The sequence below is a fragment of the Microcaecilia unicolor genome, chromosome 4, assembly GCF_901765095.1.
Source record: "Microcaecilia unicolor chromosome 4, aMicUni1.1, whole genome shotgun sequence".
NCBI classification, from domain to species: Eukaryota; Metazoa; Chordata; class Amphibia; order Gymnophiona; family Siphonopidae; genus Microcaecilia; species Microcaecilia unicolor.
In genome coordinates this window covers 93,759,930-93,784,672 of record NC_044034.1, presented here as the reverse complement: position 1 = coordinate 93,784,672, position 24,743 = coordinate 93,759,930, and the positions used below count along the sequence as shown (strand labels likewise).

Genomic DNA, 24,743 nt, shown 5'->3' with positions numbered 1-24,743 from the left:
AGTGGACAGCTGAAGAGGGAAGAGAACCATTAGGGAAGACTAGGTGGGCACCTAGGGCAGTAGCAGCATGGGGGGTTGGGGGGGGGCTGACTAGCAGCAGCAAAGAGGCTCTATTGTTTTGGTTTGACTACAGAAGTTGGTAACTGCCCTCATTATCTGTGTGTGTGATATGCACACAACAAAGTTTAATATTTAAAAGAATGTCTTGGGGGCAGGGGTGGAGAGTGGGGGCCTGAAATTTAATTGAGTTCTGGGATAGAAGGGAAGGAATTTTTTCAGTAGTAGCTCAAGGTGAATTACATTCAGGTACAAGTAGGTATTTTTCTGTCCTTGTAGAACTCAATCCTCCTTTACTTCAGGCACCAACAGAGTGTAAGTGACTTGCCTAAAATCACAAGACACAGCAGTAAGGCTGAAAGTTTGCCTAAGGCATCCAATAGATTTGTACCAGCCCTGCCCACAGTGGCACAGTGTGATGCTGCTGTTCATTGAGGGAGGAAAGTAAGTCACATACCTAGGGACAATATGCTGAGTACTCACTTCAAGCAGCATTCAGCGAGGTTAATACCAGGCACTCCAAGATCTGAGGAAGATGCCAAAGAACATAACCTTGTAGCTCTGCTACCCTTAACCCCTCATACAATTAAAACAAACATTAGGCAAAATATTTTATTGTTTTACAATTTAGTAAACAGTTTCTTAATTCATATCAAGGGTGCAATTTTCTAAAACCTTATATGTGCAAAGAACTGAGCTGCATGCAATTACAGAAAGACATTTCCATGCAAAATACAATAGCAGTATACTTTTCAGTCATGTTTCAAAACAATTAGTTAAACCTTAGAAACGTAAAGACAAAAATGTAAATTTGAAAGTTGTACTTCAAGAAAAGGGAGAGGGAGCCCAGAGAATTGCTTTAAAAACCAACTTAAAATACAAATACCACACCCACATATAAATAATCCTGCAACTAGAAGAGTAACACTGTCTATAATCTAGCTTGGTGTGAGATTGGTTATTTTTTAGTAGGAGCAAAATAAAAATTCACCTTATGCCCAAATGTTTCACTTTTTTTTAAATTACATTTGAAAATGAATTTAAAGAATACCCCACCGTTTGAAGTATTATCTGGTTCTGTTTTCCTCCAAAAGGAAAGCAGTCCACTAATTATTCTAGTCAAGTTTAAAGGCCTGGAGAGAGATCAAAAACTCATGAAGAAAAGATATTTTTAAAAGTTACATTTTCAGTTTTCAACTAATTTGTATAGGTTCTACTAGACTCCAAAGTGTTTCACCATATGCAAAATGTTATAAATTGATATCAATTAAGGCAACAGGTAAATTAACCCCACTTCAGAAATACAGCAAATACATCAGCATCTCTTACTATGTGGAATGGTTTTAGTACGTATCATTGCATATATGACATAACTTCAGTTAATGACCTTAGGCTCCTCAATCCACAGATCATACTGATTGAGGAATGTTGCAAAGACAGTATTCCATGCTACTAGAAGTAAAACTCATTCCCACTGTCAAGAAATTCAATCACGTCACACCTCTTCTTATGGAAGAGCGCTGGCTGCCAGTAGCTACTAGAATCTCTTTTAAAATAATTACTCTGGTTTTCAAAATTCTCTATTCAGGCATGGGTTTACTTCTTTCCTGTTATTGATCACTTATATGCCTCCTAAGGTTCTTTGTTCAACTCAACAGCATTTGGCAATATTCCTTCCTTTCATCATATCTGACTGGATGACATTAGAAATTCCATTTTCAGTGTCATTGCACCATCTTTATGAATCATCTGCTTCTGACTCTTAGAAGCAAAACATCCTTCCCCAGATTTAAGACTAATTTGAAAACACATTTGTTTTCTAAAATGTTTGCTCCCAGAGTCTGCTTAGCTACCCAGGTGGGGATCTGGTTTGGCCCTGGAGTGCAGAACAGATATTATCCTATCTGCATCATTGATGAAAAGTACATGTAATTTCTCTCCCCTCAACATTTTCTATCTTTTTTTTTTTTATTGTAAACCACTCAGATGCAGTAAATTAAGTGTTATTAAATTTGAAACTACACATTGTCCAGTTAAGTAAGAATATATAAAACTCAAGTCTAAGAAGCCTAGACTTTTCTCAAACATGAGAGGTCACCAATGCCAAGCTATTGAGGGAGGGGTTGTACACAAGGATGGCATAGGCTTGGGGGTGGGGTGATGGGAGAGGTGGAAGAGCATGGTTCCAAGAGATTAATAAATGCATACTTTGAAAACAAACATCATATGTGCAACAAAATGCCATATGCCCACTGACTAAATGGGAACAATCCAGCAATTTTCTGAGCAAATTTTGTACGTGTTCATTTTTGGTCTCTCGTTACCAAATGATGCCAACTTCTGACGTTGCATAGCTTATTAAAACTACTACAAACATCTGGAATGCACCTAATGTACCAAGTATCATTTAAAAAGCTATTACTATTAATAGAACTATAAAATTAGACCATCAACACTATTGACACACAACTTCAAACCATACCCTCCATCTCAAAATTAAAACATTTTGAGAGAGAGAAAAAACAAAACAAAATTTGCATAATTATTAAAACCAAGCTGCACTGTAGATTGAAAGAGTCAGGTAAACTTCTCTAGCATGCTTCATCACATTGCAGTTCTGTTTTTTTTTTATTTATTTATAAATTTTAAACATAATCACCACAAGTAATCTTGTTACCAAACAAAAAAAATATAACAAAATCTCTGATACTTCAATTTAGCCCACATAACAATCTGAGCAGAGTTAATGTCAATTACAGTTCTGTTTTAGGTTTCTGTTTCTCTGAATGGAAATATCCCAAAAAGCACAGTGATCAAGCTATGTTTATTTCCCCCCAACAAAAGAAAGGAAATTAGTGCAAACAGTAAATTTGAAATTTTGGAGCCTTGAAGAAACAAAAGGATTAAAGCAAAGTCCTAATACCTGGCTAAATGTTGGAAGACAAAGAAGACGTTTCCATTATAGGACATGCCTTCCTTTTTTCCCTCTGAGATGTTCAGTTTTTGAATGCTCCAACCCTGCTCGCTTTATTGATAAAGGTCTTCATAAGATTATGGTCCATGTCTGCAAAGGCTTGTGTCTGTGTAACCACCGTCAAATGGTTTATGCAAAACCTGAAGCAGAATTCTTCCAAACCCTATGAGCAAAGTTTTGTCACAATTACATTCTTTATCAGTCATGAGGAAAGAGTTACAGATAAACAATTACTAAAATGAACCATGTCGATGCATCACTGGACTTGCATTGCATGTAGAATCAAATGACTCTTCTAGAGCATTTTGCACACAAAGGAATTTTTTCTGAATATTATCCAACAGATCTGCTGCGGTTCAGTTAATAGCACAACCTAGCTGAACAACTAGTTGGAACAACTGGAATATGGATCAATTTCAAACTGACGCAGCTGAGAAGTGTGGCTCATTATACAGCTGTCAAAGAATAATGTCACTTTCTCCAATAAGAAAAAACAATGATTTACTTATTTGATATATCATCAATAACCTCTGAACACCAAGAGTTCTACAACAACATAAAATCAACAACACTGTCCTCATCGCCCAACCAAACAAGACAGCATCTCTGGAGAGTGGCCAGTGTCCCCCAGATTGTGCAGAGTAAATGGTCCCTGGAGGGGACCTATCATCGAGGTATGTGAAGACGAAGTGGAAGCAGGTAGTAAAGACTTGCAGTGCTGAAGACAGCCCAAAGGGCATTTTGTACTGGAAATGCTGGTTGAGGAAATGAAAACAGAGGTACAGCCAATGGTCAGAGTGGATGGGGATATGGGTGTAAGCGTCCTTGAGATTGAGAGCAGCCAGCCAATTACCCTGGTTGAGCAAGGTAGAGTGGTGGCAAGGGAGATCATCCTCAACTTTTCCTGCTTCAGCTGGGTGTTGAGCTGATGGAGGTCAAGAATGGGTCAAAGTCCCTTGGTCTTTTTGAGGAAGAGAAAGAAGTTGGAATAGACTCCTTTCTCTTGCTGTAGTCCTGGAATCACCTCCACCAATTTGTTTTGAATGAGGAGGGTGAATTCCACAGCTAGGACCAGCAAGGAGTTCTTGAGACAGGACCCATTGCTCCGAGGTGATGGCATGCCAAGCAGGACTGAAATGGCTGAGCCTCCCCCCAACAGGCAGCGTGTCAAAAACTGGGAGTGGATTTAAGGGAGGGCAGTTGCTTTGTAGAAGACTGTTTCTGTTCTCTGGTCCTCTGCTTTGTAGAATATGACAGATGCTGGAGATGCTGTGGATTGGCCCTGCTATAAGGGGTGAAGCATCTGCGTGGTTAATACTGCTGGAAGAACTGCAGATGGTAGGATCGGCGGTAGCTGGTAGACAAGGATTTCCAGTATTGCTGTGTCTGGTCCGGCTGGTGAGCAGAGTGTTCTTGTATGGTAGTGGAATCCTCCTTGAGTTGAGACACAGAATCCTTCACTTTCTCTCCAAAGAGGCTGACTCCACAGCAGACAACATCGGCCAAGTGGTCATGAGATCATCTCTTAGCTCAGAGGCTTTTAGCCACATAGTACAGCGAGTTGCAATGCCCACTGCCACCATTCTGGAGACAATATCACAAGCACCATAATTGGTTGTGATTAGGTGGATGATTCTTGAAGGGGCAACTTGAAGTTGGCCAATACTGTCCAGGCAAGCCACTTCCATCTGTTGGAGGACAGAATGCTGGAAGTGTAAGATCTGCTGATGATGAGCTATGATTTCTGAGGCTAACATGGTGCCCTGGTATACTTTGTGGCCCACGGAGTCTAAGAGGCGGTGTTCCTGACCCGGAGGGGACGTTGAACTGGGTCCTGGTGGACTTGGCCTTTTTGTGGCAGACTCTGCGACCATATAGTGGTGCAGCAGTTGTTGGGAATTGTGGCCTGGAGTCTTCTGAAGCTTGCATTTGAGTCCACGCACTTGGAGGCAGTGGAAACGGAGTGATGTTTCTGCCAACTGGAGAGCTGGAGATCTTGCAAAACCTGATGGATTGGGAGTGCAATGAGCTCCTTAGGAGGTGCTTGGCAAAACTGGAGGATGGCTTGAAAGTTCTTCCTGTTCGCAAGCAGACTGATCTGGCTAAGACTGAGGAAGGTAAAAACCTTCTGGAGGAACTCTGGGTAGGAGTATTCCTCTGTAAGTTCTGAAGTGGTCTGCAGCATGGGAGGAGGAGGGGGGACGTGGATCCAGTGCAGACATGGGCTCCACCTCCTTGTCCAACCAGACCTCCGGGGAGGCCAAAGGTGTTGAAGAGAGAAGTAGATGAATGCACATGGACCCCAATCTTAGGTACTGAGTGGATCTTGAAGTGGAGCATAGAGTTCCTGTGGAGCATAGAGGTTCTGGGAGGTGGAGAACTGAGAGCGTCTCAGGCCATAGTGGTGCAGCTGTCACAGAGAGGGGTGGCGGGCTGGGGTAGGAGGTAGATGCATGAGAAAAGCACTGTCCTGCATGAACTTCTAGAGAAGCTGAAGCCAAGGCAGGAGGTATAAAAGCGCAGTTGATGCTTGATGGGACTCTGGAAGGAGATTCGACATCGGTGGTGGAACAGCTTGTTTCCCAGGGGGACTATCTGAGAGGTCTATGTTGGCCGGCCATTTAGATTTGGAGTGTGCTTTCACTGGGCTGCAACTTTGGGGGTGGGTGCATTCTGCACACGATGAGAGCCCTTACCTTTATTGGAGGAAGTTGCGGGTTTGTCTTTTCTAGGCAAGGAGAAGGACTGCAAGGCTGAAAATGGACCTGCAGGTGCCTTTTCATGGCCCTGGGTCAGTCGGGAAGAAGGCGCTGATTTTGAATGTAGGCATGCATTGGCCAAGTTTAAAGATTCTTTATGTCAGATCAAAGTTAAAATATTTAAATGTGACAAGTGAGACTATCAAAATGATAGAGTGTATACTTGGACCAAGGAAAAACAGTTCATATTTCAACAAAGGAAACAAGCTTTCAAAGGATCATCAGGTGATTCACGAGATGGTGGGGATGAGTCCAGTGCTTCGACGGAGAACTCTATAACCGCAGAGAGACCAGCAGCAAGGCTAGTAGGAGGAGGGAAAGGCAGCACAAAGGGGATTTTGATGTCTCAAGAAAAACAAAACTGGGGGTTTGTACCCGGGCCAATCAGAATTGTCAATAATCACAACTGGACCAGTGTCCTTATCCACAGATCAAAAGGCATTATTGAATTTGGGATTAGGCTTTGTGCCTACCACATGATACCATCCATTTATAAACAGGATAGCATTGTTTAGGTTTTTTTTTTTTTTTGAGAAAACTTCAATTAAAGATATATCTTTTTTGCAACCCCCCTACAGTGGGCATCTCTGTTGCAAGTTGCCATCACAATGGTCCCCACTGGGACCAATGAATCTAGTTGTTTCCACATTCAAGGACTTGGTACTACGGAATCTAAAGAAGATCGAAGTAGGAACACATAAGACATACGATTATCAAAACTTGACTTCTGCGCAAATTAGATGTCTGACTACTTTAAGGGAATCCACAGAAGTTATTGTGATGAGAGAAGACAAGGGTGGAGCTACAGAAGTTCAGTAACAGGAGGCTTTTCACCACTTGTCAGATCAAATAACTTATATGGAATTGGATAAGGATTCAATTGAAAATTTAAAGCAATCCATTAAAGACATAATTCAGCCAGCACTGAAATCGGGGATGTTAACTTCTAAGGAAGCAAATTGTATTTTGTTCCTAAAATACATAAAAGCATGGATCTGCCTCCGATTAGACCCATAGTGTCAAGGGATACAGTTTTAGAACTGCTATCAGTTTTTTACTGACAATTTTTTTGAGATCGGAAGTTCCAAAAATTGACTCTTATTTGAAAGACACTACCCATTTTTTGAAGATTTTGGATTCTCTTTTTTCCAGCAGATGTTACCCACTTTATATACGGTCATTCCCCAAAAAGGGGCCTTAGAAGTCATAACAACACCCTGGAATAGCGCCTTCAACCAACAAGAATTTCCACTTCATTTTTTATGTAATTAGCTACTTTGGTTATTCAAACAATTACTTATGGTATGAAGGTTTCTACAAGCAAACCAAGGGAATGGCTATGGGAGCCACTTTAGCTCCATCAGTAGCAGCTTTATATATAGTTCGATTTGAGACACAACATTTATATCATTCTTCACAATTCCAGTCCATGGTTGTATGGAAAAGATTTTTAGATTACTTTTTTTTTTTTCATTTGGAAAGGGAAAGGGAAGGGAAATGGGACTTGATATACCGCCTTTCTGAGGTTTTTGCAACTACATTCAAAGTGGTTTACATATATTCAGGTACTTATTTTGTACCAGGGGCAATGGAGGATTAAGTGACTTGCCCAGAGTCACAAGGAGCTGCAGTGGGAATTGAACAATTGTTACAGCTTTTTGGACAATGGATTAATACAAAGGACCCTAATCTAAAATGTTCCTTGAAGTACAGTACTTCTAATATTGAATTTTTGGATGTTATGGTAATCAAGCAGCAGGAAAAACTGTTTACAACATTGTATAGAAAACCACTGGAGAAGAACAATTTGTTAGTGTTTCCTAGTTACCACCCATTTAAGCTTAAATTGCCTGTTAGTCAATATTTGTGACTAGGAAGAATTTAGATTGTAAGCTCTTTGAGCAGGGACTGTCTTTCTTCTATGTTTGTACAGCGCTGCGTACACCTTGTAGCGCTATAGAAATGCTAAATAGTAGTAGTAGTAACTTGCGCATCTTTGGAAGAATTTAAGCATCAAGCACGAGCTTTAACAAAGAGGCTTGAAAAACAAGGTTATCCTTCTAAATCTCTTAAACAAGCATACCTAAGAGCGCGGTTTGCGTAAAGAGATTTATTGTTGCAAGACAGTAGACCAACTAAATCGAATCTATTAACCTGTATACTTCCATTTTCATCTTTAGCACATCTCATAGTTCGTTCTTTGAAAGCCAATTGGCATTTGGTACAACTCTATCTGGTGTTTGGTTTGCCTCTTGTATAGGCTGTTACCGGGAATTCGTCAATTGGAGAAATGTTAGCACCACAAAGATATTATCAATATAATAACATAAATTTTCAAGGTATCCATCAGAATTGTGGCCGTTGCCAGTGGTGCGAATACACAATATCAGGATCAACTTGGGTGGATACTAACACTGAGTTTAGGATCACATCAAGACATGATACCACTTGCAACAGCAGCAATGTTGTTTATATAGTTCAATGTCCATGCAACTCAATTTATGTTGGACACAGAAGTCATCCCATAAAAGTGAGATTAAATGAGCACAAGTCTAGAATTCTTACAGAAACTTTGCAAGCTCCATTAGTTACACATTGGCATCAAGCTCATCATGTGGAAGAGTTATATTAGCGCATTATAGTATTATCCAAGTAGGGTAGGAGGGAGATCAGATAAATAAAATGTTAAATTATAGGGAAAATTTTTGGATTTACACCTTACAAACTGTTAGCCCCAAAGGACTTATGCAGAATTAGACTGGGCTACCTTAATTTAATCCTTGGTTCCTGATTGGTGGGTTTCCTTTTCAGCTGATTTTAAAAGTGGATTGAAAAAGCCACCGCCATGTTTAACGACTAGAACATCTCGGCATACAATGGCTGGGCATTAAGTAAGGTAATGGCAACATATCATTTAAGATGCTATTCTTTGTTTAAAATAAATACATGAATTTTGATTTGATGTTTTTTTTTACATGGGGGAGTGGGGTTGATCCTTGATAAAGCCACGAGTCAGCGAAACATGATTCATGTCAGATGCTACTCTACCTAATATTAAAACAGAGGTTTTCATAGAAGTATACAAAAGATTTATAAGGACCAGTGACGAGTTCGGGTGAGTTCAGAGTGATTAAAAAACATGACTCCCATACTGAGGTCTGCAAAAAAGACTTTCAGAAAACTTAGATATACGAGCTCTTTTTATAGCGGTGATTTGATTGTCTTATAGCTTGTGGAAAAATTATCACTACTGTCCATTTGATTTCCATTTGAGTCTCAGCATTAGTCTGAGCAAATGTTTTGATCAACCCTTAGGCTAAAGTATTAGAGAGTAGAGAGATCGTGGATGCTTTTCAAAGTGCTCTAATCAAATAGTGACGGAACCCACGAGGGAGGGAGCGACGCTGGATCTGGTGCTCACAAATGGGGATAGTGTGTCAAATGTCCGAGTGGGTGCCCACCTGGGCAGCAGTGACCATCAAACGGTTTGGTTTGATATGACAGCTGAAGTGGAGGGCGGCCACTCAAAACTCAAAGTCCTGGATTTCAAGCATGCAGACTTTAGTAAAATGGGGGAATATCTGAGGAAGGAGCTGATGGGCTGGGAGGGGAAACGAGAAGTGGAAGGACAGTGGTCCAGGCTGAAAGAAGCTATAAATAGGGCCACAAACCTTTATGTAAGGAGAGTAAATAAAAGCAAGAAAAAAAGGAAGCCGATATGGTTCTCCAAGCAAGTGGCTGAGAAAATAAAGGATAAAGAGTTGGCGTTCCTGAAATCCAGAAAAACTCAAAAAGAGGAACACAGAGAGGAATACCGGATGAAACTGAAAGAAGCCAAGAGAGAGATATATTTGGCGAAAGCGCAAGAAGAAGAACAAATGGCTAGAAATGTAAGAAGGGGTGACAAAACATTTCTTCAGGTACATTAGTGAAAGGAGGAAGACTAAAAAGGGAATTGTGAGACTGAAAGATGCTGCGAACCGCTATGTAGATAATGATGAAGAAAAAGCAAATTTGCTGAATAGATACTTTTGTTCTGTTTTCACAGAAGAAAATCCTGGAGAAGGACCGCGATTGACTGGCAAAAGCACGAGTGAGAATGGAGTGGATAGAGCATCGTTCACGGAAGAGAGTGTGTATGAACAACTTGAAAATCTAAAGGTGGACAAAACCATGGGACCGGACGGGATCCACCCCAGGATATTGAGGGAGCTCAGAGAGGTTCTGGCGGGTCCTCTTAAAGATTTGTTTAATAAATCCTTGGAGACAAGAGAGGTTCCGTGGGACTGGAGAACAGAGGACGTAGTCCCTCTTCACAAAAGTGGTGATAGGGAAGAAGCTGGAAACTACAGGCCGGTAAGCCTCATTTCGGTTATTGGAAAAGTAATGGAAGCAATGCTGAAGGAAAGGATAGTAAATTTCCTGGAAGCCAATAAGTTGCAAGATCCTAGACAACATGGTTTTACCAAAGGAAAATCGTGCCAAACGAATCTCATTGAATTCTTTGACTGGGTGACCGGAGAATTGAATCAGGGACGTGCTATAAACGTAATCTACTTAGATTTCAGCAAAGCTTTTGGCATGGTTCCCCACAGGAGGCTCTTGAATAAACTTGACAGGCTGAAGATAGGACCCAACGTGGTTAACTGGATTAGAAACTGGTTGACGGACAAACGCCAGAGGGTGGTGGTTAATGGAATTCGCTTGGATGAGGGAAAGGTGAGTAGTGGAGTACCTCAGGGATCGGTGCTGGGGCCGATTCTGTTCAATATATTTGTGAGTGACATTGCCGAAGGGTTAGAAGGTAAAGTTTGCCTTTTTGCGGACGATACTAAGATTTGTAACAGAGTGGACACCCAGGAGGGAGTAGAAAACATGAAAAAGGATCTGCGAAAGCTAGAAGAATGGTCTAAGTTTTGGCAATTAAAATTCAATGCGAAGAAATGCAAGTGATGCACTTAGGGAGTAGAAATCCACAGAAGATGTATGTGTTAGGCGGTGAGAGTCTGATATGTACGGACGGGGAGAGGGATCTTGGGGTGATAGTATCTGAGGATCTGAAGGCGACGAAACAGTGTAACAAGGCGGTGGCTATAGCTAGAAGGTTGCTAGGCTGTATGGAGAGAGGTGTGACCAGCAGAAGAGGTTTTAATGCCCCTGAATAAGTCGTTGGTGAGGCCCCACCTGGAGTATTGTGTTCAGTTTTGGACGCCGTATCTTGCTAAGGATATAAAAAGAATTGAAGCAGTGCAAAGAAAAGCTAAGAGAATGGTATGGGATTTGCATTACAAGACGTATGAGGAGAGACTTGCTGACCTGAACATGTATACCCTGGAGGAAAGGAGAAACAGGCATGATATGATACAGACGTTCAAATATTTGAAAGGTATTAATCCACAAACGAACCTTTTCCGTAGATGGGAAGGTGGTAGAACTAGAGGACATGAAATAAGATTGAAGGAGGGCAGAATCAAGAAAAATGTCAGGAAGTATTTTTTCACGGAGAGAGTGGTGGATACTTGGAATGCCCTCCTGCGGAAGCTGGTGATGAAAATGGTAACAGAATTCAAACATGCGTGGGATAAACATAAAGGAATCCTGTTCAGAAGGAAGGGATCCTCAGAAGCTTAGCCGAGATTGGGTGGCAGAGCCGGTGGTGGGAGGCAGGGCTGGTGCTTGGGAGGTGGGGCTAGTGCTGGGCAGACTTATACAAGAGAAAAAAAAAACTTACAAGTGATCTTACAAACCTAACCAGTAATACTGCAAGGAAAAATAAGAACAATGATGCACACAAAAATAAGGTCTAAAATGGTAGCAACAGCAGTGTAGAAAGTCATTTTCCAGACAAAACGTCTAGCAGTACAGAAAAACTTCCGATATGTGCTGTAAGGCTTTCTAAGAGTCCTCTGACACCACACAACACAGGTCACACAAGTATTTTTTTTGTTACATTTGTACCCCGTGCTTTCCCACTCATGGCAAGTATAATGAACTGTAGCTACTTCTGAGCAATTTGACTTATATAAGTTCAAATAAAATTCTCTTAAATTTTATACTTTCTAGCGCTATCAAAAAAAAATCTACTATTGAAAACAAAAATTGGATTCTTTCTAAATACCATCTGTTCTAAAGTTTTGTCTACTGTTAGTTTCATGCTTTAGCCGCTTTACTTTTGTGCCTTCATGTATAATTAATGTGCTTTTATTTGATTTCCAGAGAAAAAATACTTTTTTACACAGTAAGGAAGGAGAGGTTTCTGGGGAATGGAGTAGAAAAACAAAGACAGAAAGGACATGATCAACTTGTTACTGAGGTATAACAGTCAAAGCTGAAGAAGTGGTTATGGACCAAATGTTCTGTTAAGTATCGCCTTCTACAGTATGAATCCAGTCAGAGTTTCATAATACAGATGGAATGCATTTTTATTCACTGAACTTGTTATTCTTTCAAATTTCCTTTGGATAATAGATGCAGAATGCTTCAGAAATTATATTTCGACCCCCACTTTGATGCATGCCAGTCAGCAAAGTTTGAACGGGACTAAAAAGAACTTGTGGAGCATGTTTATTTTCCAACTGCTAAGGTTGAAAGCCTCACCTACCTGAGCTTCATACTTGACTGCAGCTGAAAGAAGAGAAATTGCATTCTCTTCACAAATTCCTTGCTTGATAGTTTGCTGACAAAGATTCTTCAATCTGTTTTCTCTATAAGATACTGCAAGATCTAGCAGCTCTAGAATTAAAATACAAAATTATTCATGAGTTCAGACATCTTGAATCAGTTAACCAACGATAGTTTACTCTTCTTCCATAATGAAAAGTTATGTCTTACCTGATAACTTTCTTTCCTTTAGTTCCTATCAGATCAGTCTAGCCAAGTGGGTTGTGTCCATCTACTAGCCGATGGAGACAGAGAAAGAAAGTCCTACAGTGACTCGCCCCTTAAGGCTATTATGCAGCATAGAATGTTCTTTATTTTGAGTAACACAGTGAATCAGTAGCTTTCTAAACTTTAAACTCTGAAAATGGTTTTTTTTTTAAGGAGGACAAAGACCTCATAAAACTGTGGCAAACATCTTAGTAGATCTGATCAATCACTACATTAGTGAACATTATCCATAAGAATTGGGATATTATGCAGTCTCATTCTTTATTCCAGAAGCACCAATTAAGAATTGCTTATTCAAGATGCCAAAATCTGAAAGAAATCTTGAGCCTGGCAGATTTATCTGTGGGTTCGTCAGTTATTCTTTGTGGACATTTAAATGTGGGAGTTGTATGTATTATGGAATGACAATAGAATGCACAGAATTAATAAATCCTACAGACAGGAAGACCAATAAATTAAGAATGAATACTACTTGTAAGTCTGCCATGTTGTATACATTTTGAAATGCCCTTTCAACAAGTTTTATGTGGGTAAGACTGAGCGCAAATTTTCTACCCGAATGAGTGAGCACAGATCTTGTGTTACCAACAATAGGATTGGGGCTCCTTTAGTCTACTACTACTACTACTATTTAGCATTTCTATAGCGCTACAAGGTGTATACAGCGCTGCACAAGCATAGAAGAAAGACAGTCCCTGCTCAAAAAGCTTACAATCTAATAGACAAAAAATAAAGTAAGCAAATCAAATCAATTAATGTGTACAGGAAGGAGGAGAGGAGGGTAGGTGGAGGCGAGTGGTTACGAGTCAAAAGCAATGTTAAAGAGGTGGGCTTTCAGTCTAGATTTAAAGGTGGCCAAGGATGGGGCAAGACGTAGGGGCTCAGGAAGTTTATTCCAGGCATGGGGTGCAGCGAGACAGAAGGCGCGAAGTCTGGAGTTGGCAGTAGTGGAGAAGGGAACAGATAAGAAGGATTTATCCATGGAGCGGAGTGCACGGGAAGGGGTGTAGGGAAGGACGAGTGTGGAGAGATACTGGGGAGCAGCAGAGTGAGTACATTTATAGGTTAGTAGAAGTTTGAACAGGTTACAAAAACGGATAGGGAGCCAGTGAAGCGACTTGAGGAGAGAGGTAGTATGAGTAAAGCGACCCTGGCGGAAGACGAGACGGGCAGCAGAGTTTTGAACCGATTGGAGAGGGGAGAGGTGACTAAGTGGGAGGCCAGCAAGAAGCAGATTGCAGTAGTCTAAACGAGAGGTGACAAGGGTGTGGATGAGGGTTTTGGTAGAGTGCTCGGAAAGAAAGGGGCGGATTTTATGGATGTTGTAAAGAAAGAAACGACAGGTCTTGGCGATCTGCTGGATATGATCAGAGAAGGAGAGAGAAGAGTCAAAGATGACCCCAAGGTTTCGAGCTGAGGAGACAGGGAGAATGAGAGAGCCATCAACAGAAATAGAAAACGGGGGAAGTGGGGAGGTAGGTTTGGGGGGAAAAATGAGTCTCTTCAATGTTAGGTGATTAACATTTTTTTTAAGAACTCATGGAGAAGATATTAGTAGAAGATTATTACAAACAGAACAGTACTGGATCTTTAAAGTCATATGAACCCTTTGGATTAAATTCAGCATTAAAGTGGGCAGTGTTTCTTTAATTTTTAGGGCTAGACTGCTGTGTGACATGGTCTAGCTGCAATTGGCTCCCTTCTTTGAGGGCATCTTTTTTGAAAGCAAGCGCTATGATTGTTAGCTATAAGTAAAGTGGTCAAGGAATAATGAGTAACATATGTGATTGAGTCAGATTTTTGTTGTATACTCTCTTTCACTGGTTTTTGGAAATGTTGATTTTGATTTGCACACAGTGGATCTCCAGAAGAAGCCGGTAGCGAAACAGGTCCCCCATCAGGACCTCAGTTTAATGCAACATTATATTACTGAGGTGCTAATAAGACAAGTGCCATCATTTACTGCTTATCTACACAGCATTAAAAATCACTAAGACTGTTATGTTTGATTATTTTTGAGTTATGGACACTTTGAACACTATGGAGGTTTTTTAGACCTATGATTGTTTTAACTGTGAGCATGATTGTTCAATAATGTAGTGACTCATCATATCTACTACCGTGTTTCCCTGAAAAAAAAAGACATCCTCCAAAAATAAGACCTAGTAGCGATTTTGCTACATTTGTAAATATAAGGCCTCCCCCCGAAAATAAGACCTAGCAAACTTTTTTTTTTGCAGCAGGGCCGCCAAGAGCCGGACAAGGCCGCCCCCCCACCCGAGGTCGCCCCCCCCCCCCCCACCTGAGGTCGCCGGGCCCCCCCTCCACCCACCCTCCGTCACTCCAGAACTAACCTTAAACTCCTTTCACCTTCGCAACGCAAGTTCCCAGCAGCAAGCAGCAGCAGGGCAGACCTCTCCTTCCTTCCATGCCCCGCCCTCGCCTGACGTTACGGTACGTCAGGCGAGGGCGGGGCATGGAAGGAAGGAGAGGTCTGCCCTGCTGCTGGGAACTTGCGTTGCGAAGGTGAAAGGAGTTTAAGGTGAGTTCCGGAGTGACGAAGGGCGGGTGGAGGGGGGGGGGCCCGGCGACTTCGGGTGGGGGGCGACCTCGGGTGCGGGGGGCGACCACGATCCCAGAAAAATGACATCCCCCCCAAAATAAGACCTAGCGCGTTTTGGGGAGGATAAATTAATATAAGACAGTGTCTTATATTCGAGGAAACACAGTAAGATGTTTGCCACAGTTTCATGAGTGGAGAAGTGGCCTGGTGGTTAGGGTGGTGGACTTTGGTCCTGGGGAACTGAGTTCGATTCCCACTTCAGGCACAGGCAGCTCCTTGTGACTCTGGGCAAGTCACTTAACCCTCCATTGCCCCATGTAAGCCGCACTGAGCCTGCAATGAGTGGGAAAGCGTGGGTACAAATGTAACAAAAATAAAATAAAAAATCTTTTTCCTACTTTCAAAATAACTTTTCCAGAGTTTGAGAGTTTAGAAGGTTACTGATTCACTGCCTTTTTTTTTTTTTTTTTTTAAATGAACTAGATCCTGGTTTTTGGTTTTACAGTATTTTAAATAGCCAAGCAATGGTGATCAAAATCTGCCTGGTGGCCAATATACACACTTTGAGACCAAATGTCTCAATTAGGTCATAACTTTACTAGCCAGTAAGGTATCTAACTCTATTGACATGCAGATATTTCACTGAGTCAGGAGACATTTGACATACAATAGACTAGGAAAACTTAAAAGTAGAATCAATGATATCTTAAAAATACAGCTTTTAACCAAAATAAAATTAATCAACCAGGAACGGATTCTGGACTGGACTGACAGGACTAAAGGAAAAAAAGTTATCAGGTAGAACATAACTTTTCCTTCCTTAGCAGCCTATCAGACCAATCCAGACAATTGGGATGTAGCAAAGCAATGTCCTCAACTTAGGGCGGGACTAAAAGAACAAAACACCCAAAAAAGAGAGAGAATTTTGCAAACAAATGCATCATTAATCTTTCCAATTGACAAAAACCCCAAAATAATTGACAAGAGAGAGAGAGAGAGATAAACTGGAATAGCCTTAGAGGTCCTTTCCAGCAGTACCTAGTAGACAGAACCAAGACCAATCAGAGGGGCTTTGGAAAGAAAAGGGTATGGAAGAGGAGATGGAAGTGAGTTCCATCTATAATTAGAATAATAGAAAATAGAATTGATAGGCCATGAAAGAGATGTGCAAACCAAGAAACAAACCCAGAAACAAAAACTCTTGAATGAGTCTTTGAATTCAACAGCCTAAGTAAGACCAAAGCACATCTATAAAGGGAATATTGTAACTACAATGGAAGCCCTGGAAAACTTGAATATCTAAAGAAGTGACTATAAGAAGGAATCTATCAGAGACTGAAAAACCACTGCACTTCCTTGTCTACATCTGTGACATCCAAGGAAAATCCAGAAGCAAACTGAAGAAACACCCTGCGATGAGAATAAAGGACAACCAAGGATGAGAGCCTATTAGTCTAAAAATAAAACCACAATATTAGAGACTTCCTGAAGTTGTATAACAGCGGTGGCTAATGCCAGTGCTATCGAGTTAGCTGCACAAAATAGCTACACTATAGAATTGCAGAAAATAGGTAGCTTGTATAGCTGAGCTATATGGGTGACCAGCAAAACTAAATAGCTGTGCAGAGTAAATGAAGCATCTAGTCAGCTACCAAAAAACCAGAGAAGACAGTCTACTGAAGCAACCAAGCACCAAAAGTAAATGCACTGAGATGTTATACGTGTAGGCGCAGCAATTGGAACTATAGACATGGCTGTCAAAACTGGAGACCTCCAATCCAACACTGTAGTAGGATTTATAGAGGCGGGTGCAGTGGCAGGAGACAGAGACAGCTGCAGTAGATGGTGCCATTCAGGCAGTAGAGTGATAGAGGAAGCTGTGGTAACTGGCACCATACAGGTGGCCACTGCAGCTGAAGCCGTACCTGAAGATGCTGCATGTAATACAGCAGCTATGGCAAGTGCATGTTATGACATACGCGTGGATGCTGCATCTGATGCCCTACAGCGAAGTTACTTACCTGTAGCAGGTATTCTCCGAGGACAGCAGGCTGATTGTTCTCACATATGGGTGACGTCAACGGCAGCCCTGGGTCCGGAAAATCTTCCTAGCAACAAAGGTTGCTAAAGCCTTCGAGTGCGCGGGTACACGCACCGCGCATGCGCGGCCATCTTCCCGCCCGTAGCACGAGAGTCCCGCTTCAGTCAACTTATGAAGCAAAACCAAAGAAAAGAACAACTCCAAAGGGGAGGCGGGCGGGTTGGTGAGAACAATCAGCCTGCTGTCCTCGCAGAATACCTTCTATAAGTAAGTAACACTGCTTTCTCAGAGGACAAGCAGGCTGCTTGTTCTCACATATGGGTATCCCTAGCCCCCAGGCCCACTCAAAACAACAAACAGGGTCAACTGGGCCTGCAACGGCGAGGACATAACAAAAATTGACCTACGAAGAAACATCTGAGAGTGCAGCCTAGAACAGAATAAAAATGGGCCTAGGAGGGTGGAGTTGGATTCTAAACCCCGAACAGATTCTGCATCACCGACTGCCCAAACCGACTGTCGCGTCGGCTATCCTGCTGAAGGCAGTAATGAGATGTGAATGTGTGAACAGATGACCACGTCGCAGCCTTGCAAATCTCTTCAATAGTGGCTGACTTCAAGTGGGCCACTGAAGCAGCCATGGCTCTAACACTATGAGCCGTGACATGACCCTCAAAAGTCAGCCCAGCTTGGGCATAAGTGAAGGAAATGCAATTGGAAATGGTGCGTTTCCAGACAGCCACTCCCCTTCTGTTGAGGTCGAAAGAAACAAACAGCTAGACGGACTGTCTGAAAGGGCTTGTCCGCTCCACATAGAAGGCCAATGCTCTCTTGCAGTTCAATGTATGCAACTGACGTTCAGCAGGGCGGGTATGAGGACGGGGAAAGAATGTTGGCAAGACAATTCACTGGTTAAGATGTGTTGTAGGAGGTGGAAGGCCTCCAATTATTTAATGTACAGAAATTAATGTCTCATATGTTGGGACAGAGAGAAATGAAGGTTTCTTTCCTTCTAATCATGAGAAGCTTGCTGGCTTGCTGGAATGGCAATTACACTATAACTACTACTACTACTTAGCATTTCTATAGCGCTGCCAGGGTTACGCAGCGCTGTACAAGTTTAAACACGGGGAGGGACAGTCCCTGCTCAAGAGAGCTTACAATCTAATGGTAACAGACTACGTAGTCAGTGTAGGTAACAGGAATGGGGAAGGTGGTTAGGCGCCAAAAGCAAGGGAGAAGAGATGGGCCTTGAGTAAGGACTTGAAGATGGGCAGGGAGGGCGCATGGCGTATGGGACCATAAGACCTGATTGCCCACAATCTCTCCCATTGAATATGGTCAGGAGACAGAATTCTTTCCCATGCCCTTTGAAGTAAGGCTACTATCCAGGAGAGAATTACCCTTTTTTTTACAACCGTGAGAGAAAGACCAGGTAACACCTTATTTCCTTCTCTGCCTAGAACAATTCAAACACTATCTCCCTGATCCCTGGAGTCAATAGCAATAGTTCTATTGTCAAGAGAAACCTAACACCTCCATAACAACTCTATAAGGAAGCAGTAATTAACTTTTGTCTCCTCTTTCAGAATAGGGGAAATACTAATTAAAGGTTCTGAGAAAATGTATTCTTGTAAAAGGCTGTATAGATGAATAGAAGAGGTCCAAAACATTTGGACAACAGACCAAATGCATCTTCAAAAGGAAATATAAACAGATGCTATATATTTCTTTATTATCAGGAGATCCTGCCTGACTGTAAGATGCTAATTAAGGAGGTGAGGAAACCCTCCCTCCTTCTTGTGCTCCATGTATTGAAAGGGAAAAGAAATCCTATATAATATTTCTCTGCCAGATAGGAGATTGGGCAGTGTACATCTCTTTTGGCTCCCAAGCCAGGGAGTCTAAAAGAATGTCCTGACCCCATTTTCCTTATATTTCAATTTCTATAATATGCTCTTCTTTCTATCCTGATCTGTATCTATTCTATTTCTTATTTTTGTCCTAATTCTGGATAAAGAATAAACCTGTGTTTTCCCCCAACAGAAGTTTCTCTTGGTTTTTTTCTTTTTGTCTTTATTTGTTGCAGTGCAAGTAGTCCTTAATCCAGCTGTCCGGTTTCTAAAAAGATAACAGTTGAGAGGATTTGTCTGCGTAGTACTGCTGGCCTGATTGGACTCCGCTGGCTGCAGGAACAGGCGCAAACAGATGGAACTCCGACACCACCTTCGGCAAGAACTTAGGGTGCGTACGGAGGACTTCTCTGTTATGATGAAATTTAGTATAAGGAGTATGGGCTACCAAGGCTTGAAGCTCACTGACTCTACGAGCTGAAGTAACAGCCACCAAGAAAATGACCTTCCAGGTCAAGTACTTCAGATGGCAGGAATCCAGTGGCTCAAAAGGAGGTTTCATCAGCTGGGTGAGGACAACATTGAGATCCCATGACACTGGGGGAGGTTTGACAGGGGGCTCTGACAAAAGCAAACCTCTCATGAAGCGAACAACTAAAGGCTGTCCAGAGATAGGCTGAACCCTTACGGAATTGGTCTTGAGACCAGACTCTGACAAGTGCAGAAGGTATTCAAGTAGGGTCTGTGTAGGACAAAAGCGAGTATCTAGGGCCTTGCTATCACACCAGACGGCAAACCTCCTCCATTTAAAAGAGTAACACCTCTTCGTGGAATCTTTCCTGGAAGCAAGCAAGACTCAGGAGACACCCTCAGAAAGACCCATGGAGGCAAAATCTATGCCCTCAACATCCAGGCCATGAGAGCCAGAGACTGGAGGTTGGGATATAGAAGCACCCCCTTGTTCTGAGTGATGAGGGTCGGAAAACACTCCAATCTCCAAGGTTCTTCGGAGGACAACTCCAGAAGAGGAAGGAACCAAATCTGACACAGCCAAAAGGGCACAATCAGGATCAAGGTTCCATGGTCTTGCTGTAGTTTCAGCAAAGTCTTCCCCACCAGAGGTATGGGAGACAGAAGGCCTGACCCCCAATGTAGGAGAAAGGCATCCGAGGCTAGCCTGCCATAAGCCTGAAGTCTGGAACAGAACTGAGGGACCTTGTGATTGATCTGAGTGGCAAAAAGATCCACTGAGGGGGTGCCCCACATTCAGAAGATCTTGCGGACAACTGCCCTGTTGAGAGACCACTCTTGAGGTTGCATTATCCTGCTCAACCTGTCAGCCAGACTGTTGTTTATGCCTGCCAGATACGTGGTCTGGAGAAACATGCCGTAACGGCGGGCCCAAAGCCACATCTGGACGGCTTCCCAACACAGGGGGCGAGATCCGGTGCCCCCCTGCACGTTGACATAGTACATGGCAACCTGGTTGTCTGTCTGAATGTGAACAATTTGATTGGCCAGCCAATCTCTGAAAGCCTTTAGAGCATTCCAGATCGCTTGCAACTCCAGAAGATTGATCTGAAGACCTGATTCCTGAAGGGACCAAGCTCCCTGAGTGTGAAGCCCATCCACATAAGCTCCCCACCCCAGGAGAGATGCATCCGTAGTCAGCACTTTTTGAGGCTGAGGAATTTGGAAGGGACGTCCCAAGGTCAAATTGGATCGAATTGTCCACCATATCAGGGAGTTGTGAAAAGCGGTGGACAACAGAATTCCATCTTCTAGATCCCCTGCAGCTTGATACCACTGGGAAGCTAGGGTCCACTGAGCAGATCTCATGTGAAGGCGTGCCATGGGAGTCACATGAACTGTGGAGGCCATATGGCCCAAAAGTCTCAACATCTGCCGAGCTGTGATCTGCTGAGACGCTCTGGCCAAGGAAACCAGGGACAGAAGGTTGTCCGCCCTCGCTTCGGGAAGATAGGCCAGAGCTGTCTGAGAATCCTGCACAGCTCCTATGAATTCTAGTCGTTGAACTGGAAGGAGATGGGACATTGGGTAATTTATAACAAACCCGAGTAGCTCCAGGAGTTTGAGAGTCATCTGCATGGACTGTAGAGCTCCTGCCTCCAAGGTGTCCTTCACCAGCCAATCGTTGAGATAAGGGAACACATGCACTCCCAGCCTGCATAGTGATGCTACAACGACCGCCAGGCATTTGGTGAACACCCGGGCGCAGAGGCGAGCCCAAAGGGCAGCACACAATACTAAAAGTGCTGTGTTCCCAGACAGAATCGAAGATACTGTCTGTGAGCTGGCAGTATCAGGATATGAATATACGCATCCTTCAAGTCCAGGGAGCATAGCCAGTCGTTTTTCTGAATCATGGGAAGAAGGATGCCCAGGGAAAGCATCCTGAATGTTTCTCGAATCAGATTTTTGTTCAGGGACCTTAGGTCTAGGATGGGACGCATCCCCCCTGTTTTCTTTTGCACAAGGAAGTACCTGGAATAGAATCCCAGCCCTTCTTGCCCCGGTGGTACGGGCTCCACTGCATTGGCGCTGTGAAGAGCGGAGAGTTCCTCTGCAAGGACCTGCCTGTGCTGGAAGCTGAAGGACTGAGCTCCCGGTGGGCAATTTGGAGGTTTGGAGATCAAATTGAGGGAGTATCCCCGCCGGACTATTTGGAGAACCCACCGATTGGAAGTTACAAGAGGCCACCTTTGGTGAAAAAATTTTAACCTCCCCCCGACCGGTAGATCGTCCAGCATGGACACTTTCATTTCGGCTATGCTCGCCTGGAGCCAGTCAAAAGCCCGTCCCTTGCTTTTGCTGGGGCGCTGCAGGGGCCTGACAAGGTGCATGCTGTTGACGTGAACGAGCGCGCTGGGGTTGAGCCTGAGCAGTCTGGCAGGAAGGTGGATTATACCTACGCTTATTGTAAGCATAGGGAGCAGTCCTCCTACCCCATAAAAACGTCTACCTGATGAGGTAGATGCTAAAGGCGTCTGGCGGGAGAGTTTGTCGAAAGCGGTGTCCCGCTGGTGGAGCTGCTCTACCACCTAGAGCAGCTTTGACTTTCTCGCCAAAAATATTATCACCCGAGCAAGATGGCCGACGAGAGCAGATGTGTCTGAAAGCGCTCCGCACTTACCAGACCGTTTGGCGGTGTTGCAGATTCCGACCCCTGAGCGATTATGGGGAAATGGAAAGGAAAAACCAGTGTGCCGGCCTCCTTGGCCCCTGGGAATGTTCCTGCTACTCGGCAGACGGTTCTGGAGCAGTTCGGGCTTCAGCCACTGGCCACGCGGTTACCAGCTTTGGATTGTTCCGCTATTTCATCGGCGGGACACAGCGTAGAGGCGATCTCTTTGAGCCCGCCGGCGATCACAGTGCCTCCACAACCCGGAAATAGCATGCAGTTGGCGAGGGGAGTTGAGGGAACGCCCGAAGTGGAAAGAATCCCCCAACCCCAAGGAGGCCACGCCACAGCGTTTTCCCCAGTGGTGAGTGAAACGGAACAACAGAGGGGTATGGGTACATCTACCCCCACTCCAGTGGGCTCTATTCCGGTGATGTTGGACGTGAGAAGACCAACTATGGTAACTTTAGAGAATCTATGGGATGTAATTCAGGGAATGAATTCTCTACTTTCAAAGGTAACCAATTCCTTTACTGAAGATTTGTCTAAATTGAAACAGTCTCAAAAACAACTGACTGAGAAAACTCAAAGTCAAGAAGTTCAAATGGAGTCTTTAAGGATTGAACTTTCTAATCTTCAGAATTTTGCTGGGGGTGTCGTTAAGGATAGAGAAATTCTGGCAAGAAGGCTAGAATTCCTCGATAATCAGGGGAGAAAGAATAATTTACGATTTATTAATTTTCCTAAATCACCATTGATCCCAGCTTTGGATATGCTTCGTAAATATTTCAAAGAAATTTTAGGAGTTCCAATAGAGGGGTTTCCTCCTATTGTACGAACCCTGTATATAACTGGGAGAAAATTAAATCCTCTGAGTCCTCAACAACAACCTGAGATGAATCTAACAGAATTTCTAGAAAATTCTATGGATTTAGTGTCGGAAAGGACTACCCTTATAGTTTCCTTTGCACTTGAGATGGATAAGATGAATATTTTCAAACTGTATTTTAAGCATTTGAATGATAATTTTCTTGGGGGTACCGTTAGAATTTATCCTGATTTGAACAAGGACACTCAGGCCCGTCGGCGAGAATTCTTGAGCTTAAAGCCAAGAGTTCTTGCAATAGGGGGAGTTTTTAAGTTAATTTTTCCTTGTCGTTGTATTTTGTCCTTGAATACTGTGAATTATATGTTTACGGAACCCAAAAAAATGAAAGATTTCTTAATTGCCAAAGAAAGTAGTCAAGAACTTTCCCAGAACTCCTAATAGAGTGAAAATACGCTGATGTACTCCGGCTGCTGATATCCGCATGTCCCTGCTTAATATTTGTTCTTTTTTTCCTTTGTGTAGTATATTATACCTTGTTTCTTGCTCATAAATAGTGGTCTAAATAATGGGATATTTTTCCTAAGTTAGAATTGTGATTTAATTTTGTTTCCATATCTTACATTTATGTATTAGATGTATTTAAATTTTAAATGCAAATAAAAAAATATATATATTATCGCCCCAGCAAGGAGCATCTGCAAGCTGCTGCTGGACTCGATTGTCTAGGTCAGAGGCACGCAGCCATGAGAGGCTGTGCATCACTATACCCTGAGCAGCAGCTCTGGACGCCACATCAAAAGAATCGTAAATACCCCTGGACAGGAATTTAAACACGCCTTCAGCTGCCTGACCACCTCCTGAAAAGGCTGGCCTGCTCCGAAGGGAGCTGATCGACCAGGTCCGCCAGTTGCTTCACATTGTTCTGCAAGTGAATGCTCGTGTAGAGCTGGTAGGACTGGATTTTGGAGATGAGCACAGCTGACTGATAGGCCTTCCTCCCAAAAGAGTCCAAAATCCGAGTCTCCCATCCCGGGGGCGCTGAGGCGAAATCTCTCGTACTGCTGGCTCTCTTGAGAGCAGAATCCACAACCCCTGAGTCATGACGCAACTGGGCCTTCATCAACTCCGGGTCCCCGTGAATCCTATACTGGGACTCAACCTTCTTAGGAATGGTGGGGTTAGATAGTGGTTTCATCCAGTTCCTCAAAAGTGTCTGCTTAAGGACATTATGTAGAGGAACAGTAGATGACTCCTTAGGTGGCGAAGGATAGTCCAGGACCTCGAACATCTCAGCCCTGGCCTCATCCTCAGTGACCACCGGGAAGGGAATGGCCATAGACATTTCCCGGACAAAGGACGAGAAAGACAAACTTTCCAGAGGACAAAACTTTCTCTCTGGCTAAGGAGTAGGATCAGAGGGAAGGCCACAAGACTCCTCAGAAGAGAAATATCTTGGGTCTTCCTCTGCCTCCCACGGGGCCTCTCCTTTGGTATCGGGCAGGAGTTCTCTGACTGCAGTCTGAAACCTAGCCCGTCTCGACACCGAGCTGTGTCCTCGATGGCGATGCCGAGAAGTTGACTCCCGTGCCGGCGATGATGAAGCTCCCTCCATCAACGTCGAGTCAACTCGGGAGGCA

General features: G+C 43.2%; 1 protein-coding gene across 2 annotated transcripts in view; it reads right to left on the bottom strand.

The window, feature by feature from the left end:
• Window positions 1-1,142: 1,142 nt before the first annotated feature.
• The window catches only part of RCBTB2 (RCC1 and BTB domain containing protein 2), a 228,079-nt gene continuing 204,478 nt past the window's right edge, over window positions 1,143-24,743 (bottom strand). For both annotated transcript variants that reach the window (XM_030200479.1, XM_030200478.1), the window contains exons 12-13: window positions 12,392-12,522; window positions 1,143-3,194 (exon numbers count right to left, since the gene is read on the bottom strand). In XM_030200479.1, the coding sequence (XP_030056339.1) occupies window positions 3,054-3,194; window positions 12,392-12,522 (272 nt within the window). In that variant the 3' untranslated portion in view covers window positions 1,143-3,053. The remainder of the gene's footprint in view (window positions 3,195-12,391; window positions 12,523-24,743) is intronic.